General features: G+C 46.1%; 3 protein-coding genes and 1 non-coding gene across 4 annotated transcripts in view; 3 read left to right on the top strand and 1 right to left on the bottom strand.

Annotated features, from left to right (window-relative positions):
- The window catches only part of LPCAT3 (lysophosphatidylcholine acyltransferase 3), a 29859-nt gene extending 24691 nt beyond the window's left edge, over positions 1 to 5168 (top strand). Inside the window, exons 3-13 of the mRNA XM_027843309.1 lie at positions 110 to 216; positions 671 to 764; positions 962 to 999; positions 1421 to 1599; positions 2388 to 2496; positions 3241 to 3327; positions 3417 to 3583; positions 4041 to 4188; positions 4269 to 4427; positions 4552 to 4680; positions 4788 to 5168. Coding sequence (XP_027699110.1) covers positions 110 to 216; positions 671 to 764; positions 962 to 999; positions 1421 to 1599; positions 2388 to 2496; positions 3241 to 3327; positions 3417 to 3583; positions 4041 to 4188; positions 4269 to 4427; positions 4552 to 4668 — 1205 coding nt within the window. The 3' untranslated portion in view covers positions 4669 to 4680; positions 4788 to 5168. The remainder of the gene's footprint in view (positions 1 to 109; positions 217 to 670; positions 765 to 961; positions 1000 to 1420; positions 1600 to 2387; positions 2497 to 3240; positions 3328 to 3416; positions 3584 to 4040; positions 4189 to 4268; positions 4428 to 4551; positions 4681 to 4787) is intronic.
- Positions 5169 to 5382: 214 nt separating this feature from the next.
- EMG1 (EMG1, N1-specific pseudouridine methyltransferase) lies at positions 5383 to 11548 on the bottom strand. The gene is made up of 6 exons (XM_027843310.1): positions 11350 to 11548; positions 6831 to 6932; positions 6586 to 6727; positions 6180 to 6238; positions 5923 to 6072; positions 5383 to 5653 (listed from the first exon to the last, which is right to left on the bottom strand). The coding sequence occupies exons 1-6, from the start codon at positions 11515 to 11517 to the stop codon at positions 5540 to 5542; spliced, it is 735 nt and encodes a 244-aa protein (XP_027699111.1). The 5' UTR covers positions 11518 to 11548; the 3' UTR covers positions 5383 to 5539.
- A 225-nt stretch (positions 11549 to 11773) lies between these two features.
- On the top strand, positions 11774 to 17765 carry PHB2 (prohibitin 2). The gene is made up of 10 exons (XM_027843339.1): positions 11774 to 12101; positions 12499 to 12583; positions 13017 to 13096; positions 15337 to 15521; positions 15753 to 15882; positions 15994 to 16097; positions 16555 to 16632; positions 16709 to 16785; positions 17235 to 17240; positions 17420 to 17765. The coding sequence occupies exons 1-10, from the start codon at positions 11975 to 11977 to the stop codon at positions 17445 to 17447; spliced, it is 900 nt and encodes a 299-aa protein (XP_027699140.1). The 5' UTR covers positions 11774 to 11974; the 3' UTR covers positions 17448 to 17765.
- LOC114028997 lies at positions 16176 to 16468 on the top strand. The gene has a single exon (XR_003567434.1). It is a non-coding gene; the product is annotated as a small nucleolar RNA U89 (small nucleolar RNA).
- Positions 17766 to 19832: the final 2067 nt, after the last annotated feature.

The following is a 19832-nucleotide window of genomic DNA, read 5'->3' as shown; positions in this document are numbered from 1 at the left end:
CAGTATCAGAATGATTTTGTTCCCTAATAGCTTCTCAGATTCAGATTTTCAGGATAGGTATGAACCTGCAGAATCATTCCAGAATTCATATTTTCTTACCTCCATTTAGGAAACCAGCTCTACCACTCTCTGATATGTGTGGTGCTACAGTTCCTCGTTCTTCGGCTGATGGGCCGCACTGTTACTGCTGTCTTGACCACCTTCTTCTTTCAGATGGTAAGTAACTTTCCCTTTTCATTCCATAGCTCTCATTTAATGGTCTCATGGGAAGGAGGGTGTGGCGGTACATTTGCACTAGGAAGGAAAGGTCTGGATTCCTCTTTGTGCCTATGTTAGCTGTGTTACTTTGAACAAGTCATTTCACCTCTGTGATATTCAGATGTAAAGAGGGAAGATAATACTGCATTTCCCTGAAGGCAGGGAAATTATGTTTCTTGGAGTCCCCTTGGAACTGCACATAGAATTCTGTAACTTGATCAGTTAGATAAACCCTAGGAAAGAAACACATTCTTGCTCTCGCTCTGAGAGTAAGGGAAAATGGACAGAAGCTAAAGATCTGAGCTTTGATTAAAATCCAGTCATTGGCTTACTAGGCTTCAGTTTTCCTGTTTATTAAACAACAGATAAATTCAAGGTGGTAGTGATAATGAATTACTGTTCTCTCTGGCAGGCCTACCTTCTTGCTGGTTACTTTTATACAGCCACCGACACTTATGACATCAAATGGACAATGCCACACTGCGTCCTGACCTTGAAATTGATTGGTAAGTGATAATAGCTTCGGTTCTTTTTGTCCGTTTCCTACACCTGCATTAGGCTCCTCCCCTATCAACCAACAGGATTCTCTTATTTTCTCCCCCCCTTAGGATTGTGCAGTTCCCACCCACATTCAGTCCCTGAGCTACACACTCAGTGCTTTCCCCTCCCCCTCCGCTTTACCCCACCTTCTTTCTCCGCCCAGGTCTGGCTGTTGACTACTATGATGGAGGGAAAGATTGGGTAAGTAAACATACATTCCATAGGGAGATTGAGGAAACAACCATCGGGAGGGGAAAGGGCTAATGTCACCAAGACATGTACCCCAAATCCCAGGATCAGGATATCCTCCACAGGGTTATAGCCCTGCTCCAGATAGCAGGCATCAGCAGATCTTATTTGCCAGGGTTCAAGCTCTTGACAAAAGTCCAGAGATCACTGACAACAGGGCACCTGGGAGAGAAAAAAAGAGCTAGCTATTGCTAAGCTCTCTCCAAACATGCTTACACACATACAAAGTGATTTGCACTAGGATCTCTCCATGTTGAAATGGATGCTTTGGAGTTTCTCTAGAAATGGGACTCAGAATGGAGATCAGTCAAACTGTTTTGTGGGGAGAGTCACAAGACTATTCTTAAAACACCTGTTCTTTCCTTTGGCACAGAATTCCTTGTCTGTTGAGCAGCAAAAGTATGCCATTTTGAGAGTCCCTTCCCTGATGGAAATTGCTGGTTTCTCCTACTTTTATGGGGGCTTTTTGGTGGGACCCCAGTTCTCCATGAACAACTACATGAAGCTGGTGCACGGACAGATGACTGATGTGCCAGGGAAGAAATCTAACAGGTAATCCTATCCCTAGAGATCTTGGCCAAGAAATCTATCTTACTCTTCTAGGATTGCAGCCACTTCTGTTATGGGGACCCTCTTAATGGAGAGCGGTGGAAAACATGGCCCTGTATCACCCAACCCCTAGAGAGTTAAAATAGGCCATCAATAAAGATGTGCCCCAAGGTGTTCACTTGGCTTGTGTAGCTTGTGGTGATCCATTGAATCAAATGCAAATGTTTTTCATACACCTTGTACAAACTTGAAGTTTGTCCTTCTCAGAAAGGTCCACACCTCATGCCCCATACAGTTTTTCATTAAACAAACATTCCTTGAACTAGCAGATTGAGTATAATTAGAAATGTCCCATTGCTGACAGCTTGGACAATTAAGCCAACATGTGCAGCTTTTCACTTGTATGAGGATTGCTAAGGTTAATCAGCTAATATTTGAGTGTCTCTGGTGGGTTCTTAAAGCTATATCCTCTCCTGTTGAGTCTTTTAGATATCAGTAGTATCCCTGAAGGAAGAGAAATCAATTGGGAAGATGTACCTATGGAATAAGTACCTGTAATGAGCCAAGCACTTTGCTTGAACACCTCAAAAGCTCTGCTTCCTCTAGTGCCTATAGGTTGAATACCTCTTATGTCCATCCAAATCTTGTATGGAAAACCTGTTTCTCACAACTGAGTACTTTGGAAAGCATCTTATCCCTTCCAGTTGGGTGGTTAAGGCTCTAGATAACCTCTCCACATTTTAAATTAGAAGGGTGAAGATACATAATCTGACTTCATTTCTCCCCTTCAGTATTCTACCTGCTCTCAAGCGTCTGAGTTTGGGCCTCTTCTACCTGGTGGGCTATACCCTGCTCAGTCCCTATATCACAGAAGAATATCTCCTGTCCCAGGACTATGAAGTGAGTAGTTACCCTAAGTAACACCACCTGTTAACACTTGGTCTCATTGTCATGTGACAGAGAAACTAAGTGTCTCTGGTGTCTGATTAGCTCTCCAGGCCTTACTTTGTTTCTCAACCAACACTGATGACCCAACAGGTACAGAGTGCTTCCCATGGATTCCATATGGCCTTCTTGGTGCACCTTACCTCGTTCTGGAATGATTAGTAGTTTATATCAGGGCCAAGCTGTCCTTAGAACTTTCTGTTCACATCCAGGTCATGGTTCAAAGCTTAGTTACTTACTTCCAGGGAAGTCCTCTTTCTGTGCTTTGATAGTGTTTAATGTGGGGCTTCTGTGGAGGTCAGATGGCACAGGAGATGACTAGTTCCAGTCCATCTGACCAGCCAGAAAACCTGAGCATGTTCTTTTTTCCCTCCTTCTGGTAAGTGCTCAGAAGCACACAGGGAACTAATAATTACTTGACAAGTGTGACAGACTTGACTGAGTGAGACAGTTTAGAGGCCAATGCTAACAATCCCCAGGGTTCCTAAGGAGGAAGTGGAAGATGAAAGTTCTGGTCTCCTCTCCACCTTTGTATTAACAAGGGAATAAAACTATATTGAACTGTCAACTGAGAAACTAGAAAAAAAAATCGCCAAGTTTGAGGGGAACATAGGCAGGTCAGTCAAGAGCACAAGCATTAGGGGTTTACCTGGGGGGTTGGCCAGATTCCTTAACTCACTGTTGTCTCTCTCCTCAAAGAGCCGCCCCTTCTGGTTCCGCTGCCTATACATGCTAGTTTGGGGCAAGTTTGTGCTCTACAAATATGTCACCTGTTGGCTGGTCACGGTGAGTAGAAGAGAGGCCCCTAACTGGGAGTAAGTTAGAAGCTTTCTGTACCTGTAGTTGTATGCCGACCCAATTTTTCCTTCCTTTAGGAAGGAGTGTGCATTCTGACTGGGCTGGGCTTCAGTGGATTGGACGAGAAGGGACAGCCACTGTGGAATGCTTGTGCCAATATGAAAATATGGCTATTTGAGACCACACCCCGATTCACTGGCACCATTGCCTCCTTCAACATCAACACCAATGCCTGGGTGGCCCGGTAAGCAACTGGAAATATCAGCACAGAAGCGCCTTTTCTCGTTACCGGGATGTGGAAGCAGGGGTATATCGTATGTCACCATTTATCTCCTTTTGGGCAGACTCAGAACCTTACTAGGCGTTGCCTGAAAACTGAGCTGTATCTCCATTTGTATGACCCTGGAGGGTGAGGCCAGAGGCAGTATGACTTCCTGCAGTGGGTACCAGTCTGGAGGTCAGAGCTGGCTTCATCCTCAGCTCTGGAACACTGGAACACACTAGTGATGTGGCCTTGGAAAGTCATTCCCCCCCCCCCCAACCCCCATTCCTTCTGCCTCTACCACCTCCCTTACCAGCATCAATCAAAGGAGCTAGCAGCCAGCCCCAGTTCTTGGGAAATAAGGGAGGACAGAGCAGAGTGTGTAGGGAGAAAAGTCCTAGTTTGCCTAAGACTCATCCATTTCCCTTTCTATCTCCAGCTACATCTTCAAGAGGCTCAAGTTCCTTGGGAACAAAGTGGTGTCCCAGGGCCTGTCCCTGCTTTTCTTGGCCCTGTGGCACGGGCTGCACTCAGGCTACCTGATCTGCTTCCAGATGGAGTTCCTCATCGTTATTGTGGAGAGACAGGTGGGGAACACACTGTTCTGGAAGAGCGAGTAGAGGTGGGGGCCAGGTGCTGATTACGAATCCCTGTCTGTCCCTTCCAGGTTGCCCGCCTAATAACAGAGAGCCCAGTCTTGAGCAAGCTGGCGTCCATCACTGCCCTACAGCCTGTCTTCTACCTAGTGCAGCAGACCATTCACTGGCTCTTCATGGGTTATTCTATGACGGCCTTTTGCCTTTTTACATGGGACAAATGGTTCAAAGTAAGTTGTAAGGTGGATTAAAGGGGGCTGTCTGTTGGGATTGAGAGAATAACTAAAAACCAGGACATGCAACCTCAAGGATTATATCATACCCTCAGCCTCAATGATCTGCATCTCCCCACAGGTCTACAAGTCTGTCTATTTTCTTGGCCATGTCTTCTTCCTGAGCCTTCTATTCATATTGCCTTATGTTCACAAAATACTGGTGCCACGGAAAGAAAAATTAAAGAAAGCAGAGTAACCTGCTTCCCTGGTAAGTGAACCTGGGGCTACACGTTTGGCAGGGATTACTAGATGAGAGCTTGGGAAGCAGGGATTGTTGGATGGTTCTAGTCAGCCCTCTTTTCTCTTCTCTTGCAGGTAGCCTACCATGGACTGGTACAGGAGCTATTGCCTCCCTTTTCATAGGACTCCTCTGCCCTGAGAAGATGCAGAAGATAGAAGCAGGGACTAGGAAGGCATGGCAGCTCCAACAGATCTCCTTTGCCAGCTAAGGGGAAAGAAACCCTGGGGGAATGTGGAGGGACCCATCTCCCTCTTGGGCTCCCCCACATACATTGCCTTATCTCTCCCCTTCCAGCTGGGAATCTGTTTTCTTTTTTGCTGATTTACTATGATTATACATGTGCCGATACCACAACCACCTCCCAATGGAAGGGAAGGGACACTGGTTCTACCTGCTTCATTTTTCTACCTTGGAATTGTACCAGATAAAACCACTTCTGTTTGTTCAGTTTTTCATCTAGTGCTCCTGGCTGCCTTTCTTTTTTCCCCCAGTCAAGAGCTTTCCTCAGAACATTCTGCTATGTCTTTTCCATCTCCCATTTACCATATTGTCCTTGGGGTGCTAGGACTAAGTATCCCATGGACTCATCCTCTCTTTGCAGTTTAAATAGGGGACAAAGATTGGGATTGCCAAATAAGTGTAAGAATTCTCCTCGAACAATCCTGTTTGTTAAAAAAAAAATTTATATGGAAAATTTATATATGAAAAAGAACAGTCTAAATGTCCCTTGGTATAGTAGGATCCTGTAAACAGGACTGTCCAGCAGTCAGTTCGTGGCTTTCAAGATGTGATGTCTTGAAATGTAAAGGAGCAAGGTCTTCCATTGTTAAATGATACCCCATGCTTCCTCAAAGGCTGTGGTAAGTTTGGCACAGGTAAGGGCAGCAGAAAGGGGATAGTTGCTGATAGATACCATCTTCTCTGTGTAATCCACGTTGATCTAGGGAATGGAAAAAAAAACAAAACAAAACAATGTTATACAGAAAAGAGAACTATATCCTGCCAGGAAGGGAGTAACTGGAGTCAGTTAATATTTCAGGAGAGAGTTAATGACCAAGGAAAGGACAAACAATTCTAACATTACTCAAAATATCGGGTTAAAAAGCAGCATCCAAGCTTGGTCTATTCTATAATTGCAAAAAAGCATAGAAACAATCCTTTCTTTCATGTTTTATATCAAACTGCACCCCAAGAAGAAACACCTCTTACCAAACCGTGGGCAAAGGCCCCAACAACAAAGACGATAGGGTCACTACTGGGAACCAGCTCTTTAATATCACTGACAACAGGGACAGAAAAGGAGGTGCCAATCTTCATACAGCCTGCAGGAAAATGGTCTGACACTGGATTCTTGATCACCTAAGGAGAAGAGACAATGAATTCAGTCTAAGAAACAAGTCCATGGATGCCCCCAGACTTGTCTTCCTTCTTCTCTCCCCTTAAACCACTAATGATCAAGTCCTTACCTTCAACAGCTTCTGGGGGCCATCAGCCGCTCGAACGCTGAGTTTGTGCAGGAGCTGAACTATTAGAAGAAAGGAGAGTTCAAAGCCAGAATAGGGGTTTGCTTCCTCGTCCTACTAGTTCCAACCCCTGAGCACCCTGTGCACCACTCTGTAAGCAAGAGCACCAGACCTTACTTTCCAACAAGTGCTAGTCAGACTCTGAAAGGCTGTGTTCCAATCTGTCATGCAATCAAGTCTGTAATTGAATAAATAGAGCCTAGAAGGGAAAACACTTTGTTTCTGCTCACATGGAAAGGTGCGGTGATTACTATATACCAGATCCCAAACTATCACACCAGCTCTTCTCTTAACCCCTGCTAAGTTCCCCTTGAATTGTCTCAAAGAAGACAAATGACTTGACTCTCACCCATGAGACCACAGAAGCGGTCAAAGGTCCGAGGAATCCGAGTCTGGGGGTTCACTTCAATCAGAACATTTTTTTGAGTATGGATATAAACCTGGAGCAAGCCAGCACGGTTCAAGGGACTGTCCATCAGCATCAACAAGCTCTGGGGAAAATAGGAATCGGGAATAATGAGGATAAAGAGAAGCAGTCAGCTTCACTCTCCATGAAAAGTCTTGAAGTGTGTATAGGCCTGTCCCTGAAGCTACCTGGTGAGCTATGTCAGGTCTCACTTCTCCAGGGTCCCGTCCATTTTTCAAGAGTATAGATTTGTGTTTGTCACAGTTGAGCAGCTCATAGGTTTTCCCTACCTGGGAAGAAAAAAGAGAAAGCAGTAAAGTTTGCATTTTTTTCCCCAAATAATTCATAATTTTTCAAAAAGGATGGAGCGCTTACTGTTGTGTATAAAGATAGTTCTAAATCTAATCATTTAAATTTAGCCCCATGTACATTTGGGGTAGGCTATCTAGAAATCTACAGAGTAACTAAGTTCATGCATTCCAAGTTTTTTTCCCTAGTTCAAACATCTACAATTGAAAAATTCACCATGGCTAAAACTGTAGACAAATAGGGTTTCGAGAAATCTGACGAATTATTTTAAGTAACTGCACACGTGAAGTGAAACGCTACTGGAGCAAAAATCCCCAAAGTGGAAAGCACAATTGCCTAAGGATATAGTTTTATAACAGACATGAGTAATATAATATGTATATGAGTAATTACAACAGAAAGGAGTGAAGATGAACAAGTCTGCTGAGTAGGTAAAGGTTACTGGAATGGGAAATAAGGGTAATAGGAGTAATGGGAGACGGAATAGAAAAAGTGGGAATGAAAGCAACTGAGGATGAAGGGCCTTGTTATAAAATGCTAATATAAACATAAAGGCTAGTTAGAGAGGGGCATGCTAAATGTTGTGACAGACTTAACTGAAAACAAACAAGAAACTAGGTAGAAGTTTCTATAATCTTGGAAGGCAGTGTGATACAAAGGAAAATATCCCAGTTCTGCCACTCTATATTATATGACCTTGGGCTTGTCATTCTAGGCCTCAGTTTCCTCATCTGTAAAATAAGGGGACTGGACACTCCCAGGTCCTATGATAGGGGTAGACATCAAGGTAGTTGGGAAAACTAAAGAGAAGGGATGAGTCGGCAACAGAAAAAGGATTCAATAAAACAAAGTAACAAGTATTAGAAGCAGAGGATCAGAGGTTACAAACCTGAATTACCAGGAGAATGACAGTGATAGTGGGATAAGGAAGAGATAATAGACTTTTGGACTGTGGAGTAAAAAGGGAACTGACCTGAGATTCAGAAGACCGAGAGTGCATCTCTGCCTCAGAAAAGCTCCTTTACCCTTCTAGAATTGTCTAGTTCGTGCCCTCATTTTATAGATGAGGAAATCTCTCAAAATCACAGTGTTAGAATGGAAGGGACCTATAGCAAATTTGGCATATTCATTTGAGTGTTTTGTATTATTTGGGAATGCTGTGCAAAAATTATGAGCTAAACTTAAAGAAATCATTTGTGTACAGATGCTGGATGAAACTGTAAGAGAGAAAATTTCCTGAGACCAAGACCCAGTGTAGGAAAAAGGTACCTTTGAGAAAGATTTTTTTTTTTAATGTTGTTAGAGGATCCATTAGCAGCACTCTCAAGAAGGTAGTGTCAACAGAAATGTCAGATAATCACTTGTCAGGGATTCAGTGAAAGGAATTAAGTTGAAGAGGATCTGGGTCTGCTTTCAACTTGAGTCTATGATTAAAACACCAACAATCTAAAGACAAGGCACACTTGGCTATCAGATTTGTAGTATTAACTACACCAGCAAAGTAAGAGGGAGAGAGTTGATTTTTAAAAACTAATAGTACTAAGAGTTTAGGTGATTTAAAACTTAGTCAATAGCTTTTCCTTCTCCCTCCTTGCCCCACAAACTAATGCAATCTAAGAGTGCAGGATGTCCCAAAATCAATCCCCTTGTTAGAAATACCTCTGGAAAGGGCAACTAGATGGCCCAGTGGATAGAGCATCAGCCAGGAGTCAGGAGGACCTGAGTTCAAATCCAGCCTCCAACACGATACTCACTGGCTGTGTGACCCTGGGCAAGTCACTTAATCCCAATTGCCTCGCCCCCCCCCAAAAAAATAACTCTGGAACATGAGAGTTCTAAATAATACATTTTAAAGAGGAGCTATATAAAGAAAACAGGAAACTCACTGAATTTTTTTTTTTTTCAAAAGACAAAGCAAAAAAGGAGGCTTATGTCTTTGCATAGACAGGTTTGCAATGAGTGATATTTCAATACTTAAAAGAATCAGTATTTTCATCATTATAGGTGTCCCATCCACCAATGCTGATCACAGCTATGGTCTTTTAGAGATACTATGGTTGATTCACCTGGTGCAGCTATCCTGGTCTTTAGGCAATACAAATACCTGGATATATTCTGAGGCTCTTATTTGAAATAACTTGTAATTTGCTAGAGTAGCCTTAGAAAGCCTGCTGTTCTTTCCATGCCACAATGAAACATAAGAAAAGAACAAAGGTATGTTGGAACCAAAAAATCAAGATTTGTGGGTAGGTCGGACATAGAGAAGATGGATCTATTCAACCCTATCAACAACTTGGATTAAGGCTTGGGTGGTAGCCATTAATCAGATCTGCAGACAGAAAAATCCTAGGAGTTACAATATGTTGGATGACATACTAGAGCCATAAAATTTAAAAGGGATAAGTGTAAAGTCCTTTACGTGGATTTAAATAATCACGTACAGGACGGAAAAGGAACCTGTAGAAAGAGGTAATGAATACCTACTAAGGTCACAGCTACGAGAGTAGTGAGAACGGATCAGATGGGAGAAATGTCAAGGTAAAAAGGGCAGGGATTTGGCACAAGATATGTGAGGTGAGGTCCTGAGGAGCTGAGGATAGCACCCAAGATTGTGAATCTGCAAGACTGAAAAGAAGCTGATGCCTTCCACAGAAATAGAGACATTTTGAAGAAAAGTAGGTTTGGAAAGAAAGCTAATGAGTTCAGTTAAAGTCCTTTGCTGTTTTATTCTGATTCATTGTGGCTTAGACAGGACAATGGGCTTACAGGCCATTCTAACAAATTGCAACGTTCTATCAGAGAAGAGCCTCTGAATATGTTCAGGTGAATGATTTAGTTTCTGAAGACCATAGTTGTGATCAGTCATGCAAATAAAGAAGGATAATTAAACTCATGGAAGGTGGTTGAGGTCATAAAGTTAGAGACAAGAAAAGGGGAACCCAGAACCATGCCTTAGGAAACACCCACAGCTAGGAAGGTGTGATGTGGGTAATAAAATAGCCAAGGAGACTGAGAAGCAGTGAGAGGGTGGTCCTGTCCCCAGAACCCAAACAGGTAGACTCAGAAGAGTGTTGCTCAATGAAAACGGAGAAAAGACATCATTTGGTAACTTGGGTGAAAGTGAAATTCACCATAAGTTATGTAGAGAATTCTGCCAGGATGAGACATTGGAGTGGATATCTCATTTTTTAAGAGTCTTTGAAAAGTGGTACAAATGGTGAGGAAATAAGAAACAGCTAAGGGGATTGGGATTAAGTATAGTCTGTACTTGTATAGTATAGCCTTTTTACAGTATTCAAAACCTTCATATGAATTATTTAATCCTCACAAAAGTTCTATTTTAAAGATAAAAGAAAATGAAGCTTAATTTGCCCAAAATGATAAATTTGAGTTGGAAAGGACCTCTGTAATAATACTGATGGAGAATGACCCTTGAAAGAAATTGAATGACTTGCCCAAAGTCACACAGATAGTAAAAGGTGGGGCCAGAAATTGAGCCCTGTTCCTCCAAATCCAATTTTTCCATTATATGCTACGCAACGGAACTAGTTCTTTTCACTAAAATCATTTATTCAAATAATGAAGAAGAGAAGGCAATAGTTAGTGGGAAGGGAATACACAGGTATTCAAAGTAACTTAAAGATGAAGAAGACTAGCAAATGTTTACAGTCAGAAGGCAGTTAAGGCATCCAAAAGGTAAATATGCCCAGTTTACAGATAAAGAGGGAGGGAGGACCCTCCCCACCACCAGTCACCTCCATCAGCACAGATGTTAGATTTGAGTAAAAGACGTGAATAAATAGTATGGGGAGGAGTTGCCAGTTTTAGGAATATAAATAATCTTTTTTTGAGGAAGCGGCGGAAGGCTTTCATCCCTCTCCACCATTGTAACGTTTTGTTTTGGTTGGGGGGCGTGGCGGGGAGGCTCTGATTTCATTGACGGGGGAAACTTCCTCTGCCAACACAAACCTGCCCACCTCTCAATCTCACAGACTTGCCTGGGGCACCAAGAGTTCCTGCTACATGTCCCAGAGTCACGTTTCCGCGGCAGGATTTGAACCGAGTTCTTCCCAAATCCAAGGCTATGTAACTTTATGGGGTCTGGGGGGCAGGAGCTACCCTAATGGCTTAGATCCCAAAGAAGATCCACGCACAAGTTCCATGACAGCGTTACCCAGTCCCAGGCCCCAAACCCACGCGTTGGCGGGGGGATGGGGAGGGGGGGAGAACCTCCACGACTCCCCCTAAGTCGAGGGGAGCGGGCCAGGCAAGCAAGTAAAGCCCCCAGCGGGAGAAGGAAAAGAGCCTCCACCCCCCACTCCACGGGTGTTTTCGTTGCCTCCCCCCACTCCAAGGCTGGGCTCCCGGGCTCTGCCCCCGCCCCGGGGCCGCTTATACCTTGACGGTCTCCAGGCTGGCCCCTTCCAGCACCACCACAAGCCGCCGGCCCCCGCTTTTGTTCCCCGCTCCCAAACGGGGTCGTTTGGGCTCCGCCGCATCCCAGTCTCGCTCTGGCTCCCGAATGCGCCGTTCTCGTGTCGGGAAACCATCACTGGGCGCCGCCATCTTGCAACCGGGCACTGGGTGGGAAAAGGCGCAAACCTTACCCAGGATGCCTCTCCGGAAACGGGCGCGGGGACGCAACGACTTCCGCCCGGACGTCGTGACTTCCGGTTGCCATCTTTGAAGAGGGCACGTGAACCGAGAGAACGGTGCCAGGGCTGAGGCGCCCTCCCCGGAAGACTGGGCCACGGGAAAGAGGGGAGGCAACTTCCGATCACGTGAAGGCGGCACCCGAAATTCGTGTCTTCTCCGGAAATAGGGGGAGAGTTTAGGAGGGAGCGCTCTTCCGGTGCCCTTTCTCCTGGGAGGAGCCGAGCAGGTAGCGGAGCCTCGTGTGAGAGGTGCGGATCCCGGGAGAGGCAGCATTGGCCAGGGCCAGGGCCGGGAACTGCGGAAGGGCAAGGGGAGGATCGGTCGGCATCCCCGGCCTAGTTCCCCGCCTCGGCGCCAGGGAGCAGACATGGCCCAGAACCTGAAGGACTTCGCGGGGCGGCTGCCCGCCGGGCCCCGAGGCATGGGCACAGCGCTGAAGCTGCTGCTCGGGGCCGGGGCCGTGGCCTACGGAGTGCGAGAGTCCGTGTTCACTGGTGAGAGAGGCGGGAAGGGGCCCCCCACGTGGACGCTTGCCCCGCCCCGCCCCCCTCGGCGCCCCTGACCCCGTCGTCGGAGAACTTTGACCTGTCCTTGAGGCCCCAGCGCGCCCACCACCCCCCGCTCCCCCAACCCACTCTCCGCTTCTTCATCCCTAAGGGCCCCCCTCCCTGATGGCCCACTTCTATTTTGTATTCTCCCCACCCCCCAAACACCTACAGATTCGCCGCTCCCCAGCCCCCCTCACCCCCTTCTCCGGGCCAGGATTCCCCTGTCACCATCCCTCCTGTGTACACACACACCCCTTGCCCCCCCAAGTCATCTTTCCATCTCTACCGATGACCCTGGGTTTTTCTTTATTGATGTCTTTCAACCCTTTCCTTCCCCTTATAGTGGAAGGTGGGCAAAGAGCCATTTTCTTTAACCGAATTGGGGGTGTGCAACAGGACACTATCCTCGCAGAAGGACTACATTTCAGGTAAATTGTGGAAACAAGAGTACACAATGTAGGATGCCTGGATTTTGTTCTTAGCCCTGGGCAAAACCACCTGCATTCCACGTTTTTTCTCTCCTTTCTTCTCTACCCCATCCCCTGAAAAGGATCACATAAGACATCAGTTACTGTAGCATCTGCATTAACTTAATGGGTATTGCCAAGGGGCCCCCCAGGATTTCCCCATTGGACCTTGCTATTTAAGTGCTTATTCAGAAGACCTGAGGGATTTGACAACTTCTGTGAAAGGGTTCTGTAGGTATAATGGAGAGAAGAGGTGTTCATCTCCTTAACCTCCTTTCTGTAGCTTGAGGGGAAAAGATGAGTGGGATTCAGGTGGCTAAAATGGGTGAGGGATGACAGGACCCTCCATGAGCCACCCATGACCTAGCTTCTTCCCGTCACTCCTCACCCCCAGGATCCCCTGGTTCCAGTACCCCATCATCTATGACATTCGTGCCCGGCCCCGCAAGATATCTTCTCCCACAGGCTCCAAAGGTGGGTCTAAGCACCCGGAGGCAGGGAGGGGAAGGAGGTGGGACCAGAAGAGGTTAAAGTGTATGACTTGTACAAGAGAGACTACAGCACAGGTTTCTACACTTTGGATATGAAGGTGGGAGACCTCTTGCATCACACGTAAACAATGTAGCACCTACTTTAAGGCTCTTCCATCAGTTGCTCAACCCCCAGCTGTCATCTGCTCCTCATCTCTGCTCTTAGCCACACTTGTTGCCAATCACTAACTCATGCTTCAGGATCTTTCAGGACTTCGATACCTCTCACCTGGATTGTTATTTTCATAACAAATTTGGAGGTAGACTGATTAACTAGTCTTCCCTGTTTCCAATGTCCTCTCCTACTTTAGAGGACACTGATTATGTTACTTCTCTTTTCAGAAACTTTTGTTGGCTCCTAGTTGTCCACAGAATAAACTTTATGCTCCCAACCCTAAGGTGAGTGGGTATACCCACTCTGCCATTCAATTGTGAGTCCTGGACTAGTAAAACTGTAAAGGACCTTAGAAATCACCTAGTACAACCTCTCATTTCAAAGAAACTGAGTGAGGCCCAGGTTATGACATTTGAACTGGGGTCTTCTGACTCCCAGACCAGTACTGCACTGTAGCATAGTGGACAAAGCTCAAACCACCTACAGGACTCCTCTTCAAATCAAGTTAATTGTTAAATTAAATTCCAGGAGATCCCTTGCTTCTCTTCTATTCTCATTTCATAGTATCTAGAGGTCTTCTAGTCTAGGCCTGCCTGAACTGATAGCTTTCAAACAAGCCTTCTGCCTGCACTTTTCTTCTCAAAGAGGGAAACTCTGGGCTACTACTAGAATAGCCTTCCTTTGATACAGATCTAGTCAGACCATTCTTTCCCTCAAAGATCACAGATGCTTCCTGAGAAAGTAGCAAGGCATTGTGGAACCAATGCTAGACCTAGACAGATTTAGGTGGGAATACTTTCTCAGACACTTAACTAGCAGAGTGACACTGGGCCAGTTAGTTACCTCTCTGAACCTCAGTTTCCTAATCCATCAAATGAAGGTAATACTAGCCCCTGCTTCACAAGGTTGTTTTGAGGGCCAGACATTTAAAGTGCTTTGCAAACCTTAAAGCACAATATAAACATGAGTTTTTATTGCTGAATAATAATAAATTCCGTTTACAGCCTGCCACAATCTGGCACTACTAAATCTGTCTAGCCCTTTTTCAGACCCACATATTCTGAACAGAACCTGGCATTTCCCACTTCCATAGGTTTACCTAGACGAGACTCTGAGTCAGCAATGATTCCCCCTCTCCCTTTTCTATTGAAGTTCTAGTCATTCAAAGGCCAGCTGCTTCATCGAATCATCACTCACATTGCACAGTACTTTAAAGTTTGCAAAGCACTTTCATGTACAAGGGAACTGAGAAACTTAACCGAAGTCATGCAGACAGTAAGTTTCTAAAGTGAGATTTGGGACCAGTGCTTGAGTTCAAATCTGTCTGCTCTTCCATTCGGCCTTTTTCTCTTTCCTCCTATCCTTAGGTTTGAAACTCTGTCAGTTTTCTATGCATAGTAGGTGCTTACTGCTTACTGACTTGAACTGCTTAAGCCATTCCTTCCATTGATTTAGTTTTATACAGCCAGCATCAGTCCTGTGTGAAGTGGTCTTAGGCTTGGAGTGACCTCCCCTGTTTTTGCCTGCTGAGATCCTTCACTGTGCTACACAGCAACAGTACTACAAGTTATGGATTACTGGCATTTGTGTACACATCTTATTTCCTGCACAAGTATTGGTGATATATAAAAGACCTTGCCTCAGGTGCTGTCTGTCTGTGGAATGAGTAAGCGTGTACTTTCTCCCTTCCGCCACCCTTTATACTTGCCTTCCTTCCAAACTTGGCTTAGAATTCATTGCACTAAGAGTTTCACTCCCTAGGTACTTAGGTAATTGGCCGCTGGAGCTGAGCTTGTCTGCACGTTCTTTAATGCAACTCTCAGGTCTCCTCTGTATATTTAGGGGAAGGAAGGATTCTGTCTCCTCTCTTGATCAAGTAGCTATTAAGTTTGATTCAGCAAATGGTTATGAAGTACCTGGTACCAAGTATGAACCTAGATACTGAGAGAATTTGTGCTTCGGGTCCCCAGCATTGTGGGGCACTAAGAGAATACTCAGGGCAACGTGTTTGAATGAGGAGAGGGGAATCCTCGAGTCCGGACTAACGCTTTCTCTTGTTCCCTGCCAAGACCTTCAGATGGTGAACATCTCCCTTCGAGTGCTCTCCCGACCCAATGCCCTGGAGCTGCCCAGCATGTACCAGCGCCTAGGCTTGGACTACGAGGAGCGCGTGTTGCCCTCTATTGTGAATGAGGTGCTCAAGAGTGTTGTGGCCAAGTTTAACGCCTCCCAGCTTATCACACAGCGAGCCCAGGTCTGACCCCTTCTGCTTCTGCTCGCCTAAGGTCATCAGTGTTCATGTTAGGGAAGAGTTGTAGCCAGGTTCTTGATTTTTATAAGAGGCAGCTTGGAAACTTCTGAATCTTTTAGGCAAGTGGGTGGGTTTTCAGTCCCTCTCTGGAAATCTAGGTTTTAGATTGTTACTGCAATAACCTCTTCTCTTTGTTATCCCTTCTCCACCCTTCCCCGGGCCTCCCCACCCCAGGTGTCCTTGTTGATCCGTCGGGAGCTGACAGAACGGGCCAAGGACTTTAGCCTCATTCTGGATGATGTGGCCATCACAGAGCTGAGCTTCAGCAGAGAGTACACAGCCGCAGTGGAGGCCAAGCAAGTCGGTGAGTTGCGTGGGTAAGAGATGGGTGAGTTGGGGGAGGCTGCCCAGTGTTGGGGAGAAGGGCCAACTTCTTGCCTCTTGTCTGTGTCCTCCCCACCCACCCCCCCCCCAGCTCAGCAGGAAGCCCAGAGGGCTCAGTTTCTGGTGGAAAAGGCAAAACAGGAGCAGCGGCAGAAGATTGTACAAGCTGAGGGTGAAGCTGAGGCTGCCAAGATGATATCCCTGCATGTGTTGCATGTGTTAGAAATTAGTTCCTAGAGGACCAGTGACCGTCACGTCCTCCTCCCTGGCTGGCTGGGTGATGACTCCAAGGCGAATGCGACCTCCGTGCCTTCTGACTCCTGGCTCCCACGGAGGGAGGGGGGACGGATAGAGGGATTACAACGAACGGGGGTCTGGAATCTTGGTAGGGGTGCCAGAGGCATGGACCCCTGCTGTAAAGCCAGATCAACAGAATTGCTCAGGCCCTTGGCTCCTGGTGGCTGCCTCTAGCCCCTGGCAGCTCTGCTGAGCAGGGGCCCACAAGTGGGGTCAGGGCGAAAGCAGAGGCACTGGCTGCGTCTGAGCGCAAACCCCTAGATCTGACAGCCCCAGAGAGGGAGGAACATGAGGCAGGGTAAGGACAGTGATGTCAGGCCTGTCTGTTTCTATGGCTCCTTAACTGCCTGTTTACCTCGGGGAAGCTCTGAGCAAGAACCCCGGCTACATCAAACTTCGTAAGATCCGGGCTGCCCAGAACATCTCCAAAACAGTAAGTGTGGAGAGCAGGGGAGGGCAGAGAAAGCTGTGACCTTGGCAAGTGGCTCATACCTTTCCCTTATCTCCAGATTGCCACATCTCAGAACCGCATCTATCTCACTGCTGACAACCTTGTGCTGAACTTGCAGGATGAAAGCTTCACTCGGTGAGAGACGCATGCACTCACACCTCAGCACTTCCATCCAGGAACCCTGGAAAGCAGAGTATCGGCATATTCTCACTTCTAGTCCTTACCGAGCTCTGTGGCCTTGGGCAGAACCACATCCTTGGTGTCTCGTTTAGTGGGAAAATTGGGGTTGCAGTCATGATGTGCTTAAAAGTAAGGGGGGGCCCCGTGGGGACAGCGATACTAGATCATCTTTCCCCAGGCAAGATTTTGGATCACTGACTTTGGGAGAGGTGAAAGGTTAAGAGGTTGGGTCCTAGAACTCGTGAGTTTTAGTTTCAGGGTCAAGCCTTATGTCTTATCGGCTGCCCTTCACTTTGTTAGGGGAAAGCTGCTAGGTGTGGGGTGGAGCATAGTCTGAGCCTAAAATATGTTAAATTATGTCTTTCTCTTTGTATGTTTGTCTCCTCTCTACATGCTGCCTACAGGGGAAGGTAAGTTGTGGCTGTGAATGGGTCTTGTGGGTAAAGATTTTTTGTGGAGGTCGGGATGTAGTAAGAATTGCCCTACAGCTAAAGCTTGTGTACTAAGACCCCAGCATCCTGTTTGGGTATGTCCTGAGGTGTCTTACTGGGTTGCCTTTGTGTCTCTGACCATTCTGCCTTCTCTATAGTGACAGCCTCATCAAGGGCAAGAAATAGAGACCTCCTCCTGACCTGAAGAGAAAGCTGATCTCTTCTTCCCTGAGTTAGTCTTGGATGAGCCGGCAGATGGGTCCACCTCCCTCACCCCACCATCATGTGACTTTCCTCCACCACCCTTCCCCAACTCGTTGGATAAATGAAGACTGACAGATGTTCCTTTCCCTAATCCCCCTCCCCATATTTTGCTGGGGGCCTGGGGTATAAGGACTGTGTGATTTCTTAGTGATTTCCTCTCTAGCTGGTTTCCCTCCAAGGCCAGGAGGAGATAGCAGCTATCCCAGGAATTCTTAATAAATTTTTATTACTTAAGTGGAATCTGGCACAGTTCAGGATCTTCTCGGCATCCTCCACTCATGAATGCTGGGAGCAGGGCTGGTCAGATGCACATCTTCTGGTTCACCAGCAGGGGGTACAAAGAGTTCAGCCCAGGCTTAGTGATGTGGCAAGGTGGGGACCCCAGCTAAGGGCAGCGGAAGTCAGCACCAGGAGTAAAAGGGGGCTGGGTGTGAGGGTGAGGCCTGAGCACCGAGGAGCATTAGCCCAGATCCTGGTTTGGGAGCTCTAACTAGAAGCTATTCCACGCCTTTCTTAAGACATGAGCAGCTGCAGCTTTGCTGAACCCCCCAGGGTTGGGCTGCCCCATATCATTTGCCAGCTGTTGTCCTAATCTCCACATGTTACCTAAAACCTATATGGTTCATTGGGGAGAAGGCCAGGCACACTGCGTATCTAAGACTGGTCCCAAAGTTATCATTTCTCTGAGCCTTTTTCCTAATCCATGAGATTTGGACAAAAATATATTGGCTTCATTAGAATTACATGGATTAAATAAAATATGTATGGAAAACAATAAAAACCTGTACTTTGAGAAATGGTCCTTATCCTAGGATAATTGCCCACACATCTCTGCAGAGCCCACCTAAAGCACAATGTATGGTTTCTGCCTTCATTAGCACCTTAGGACAGATCAAAGATTTGCAAACATTTTCCTCACAGTGATCCCCCCAAGAGTAGTAGAACTATCCTCTCCATTTTGCAGCTAAAGAAATGGGCTCTGCCTAGCACATGGTAGATACTCAATAAATACTTGATTTTTAAGAGGGGTAAAGTTGTTGATGTGAAATTAAAATGGGGCATTAATGCTTAAGACCAGGTTATCTGCATGAGCCTGGAGTTCCACTACGCTAAGTGGTTGGTGTGCTACTTTTCCTTAAAGTAAGTAGAGGAACTTTTGGGCCCAAGCATTTATTTATCCAAGTACTTTGTTGAGCCTTTGGCTCTAGGGAATGGCTTTGCTTGGTTAACGCAGTTTGGAGTTCTTTCCCCATGGATACAAGACTTCATATTCAGAGGGACATATCCGGATCCCCTCAAATGTCATTCAAACATGCATCTGTCCTCAATTATTGTTTACCCTTAGCATAGTATTGGCATTCACTGACCAGGTCCTCCGAATACCCAGTCCAAGCTCCAGAGAGTGCAGTAACTCATTTTGGGCAACAGCCTTATATTGTTTATATATCAGTGTCTCAGTTCATCTAGTTAACCTGACCTGGCCCCTGCCAATTTAAGATTTTTGTGGCCTTCTGGGGAATGTCTTCTACAACCCCACTGTTGATGTCCAGTAATTCTGGTTGAGTCTCCCCTTCAAGGATTGGGTACCTGCATTTCTTGAGAGAAAATACTTGCAAAAATGAAGCTAGATATTCCTAGAGAAATTAAAATTAGCAAAGTTAATTTTTAAATACTACAAAGGACCCCAACCTTAAACATGTACTGCCCACATCCTATTGTCCCTCTTTTGCCTTTTTTTTTTTCATTTAATTCTTTACCACGACAAAGAGCAGAGGGGATCCTTTGATTAAAGGGGACACATACAGGGAAGGTATGCATGAATTCCAACTGAAGATGGAGGCAAAATCCTGCCCCACCCTCTGGGCAGCCATCTTGTCTCTTTTCCAAGGATGGTTCAAATAGCCCCACAGGTGAGACCTGGAGTAATACCCAAACCCCTATCTATCTCCTAATACTCTGCTGAAGGATGAAAGGTAAGAGATTATGAGTAGGGACCTCAGTGGATCCCAGACTTCCCTGAAGATCACCAGGGTCAAAAGTCATCGAAGGGAGAACCAACCCGGAGGGCATCTTTACCAGACAGTGTTAGAAGCTTCATGATCACATGATCCAACACTGCACTGGAAGATGGCCCCAGAGCTGGCCAGCTGGGCTCGTCCAGGGCCAGAGCTGACCAATCACAACAGGGATCTCTAGTCTCTGTAGTTAGCTGAGGGTCTCTAGGAAGAACTAAAGCAAATCACAAACACCAAGCCAAGAGAGTTCCTGGTCAGTCGTGGGTTGTAGAGTCTGATCTACCAATCATAG

The sequence above is a fragment of the Vombatus ursinus genome, unplaced genomic scaffold, assembly GCF_900497805.2.
Source record: "Vombatus ursinus unplaced genomic scaffold, bare-nosed wombat genome assembly UNPS02014906.1, whole genome shotgun sequence".
Classification (NCBI taxonomy): Eukaryota; Metazoa; Chordata; class Mammalia; order Diprotodontia; family Vombatidae; genus Vombatus; species Vombatus ursinus.
This window is presented reverse-complemented; position numbering and strand designations above follow the sequence as displayed.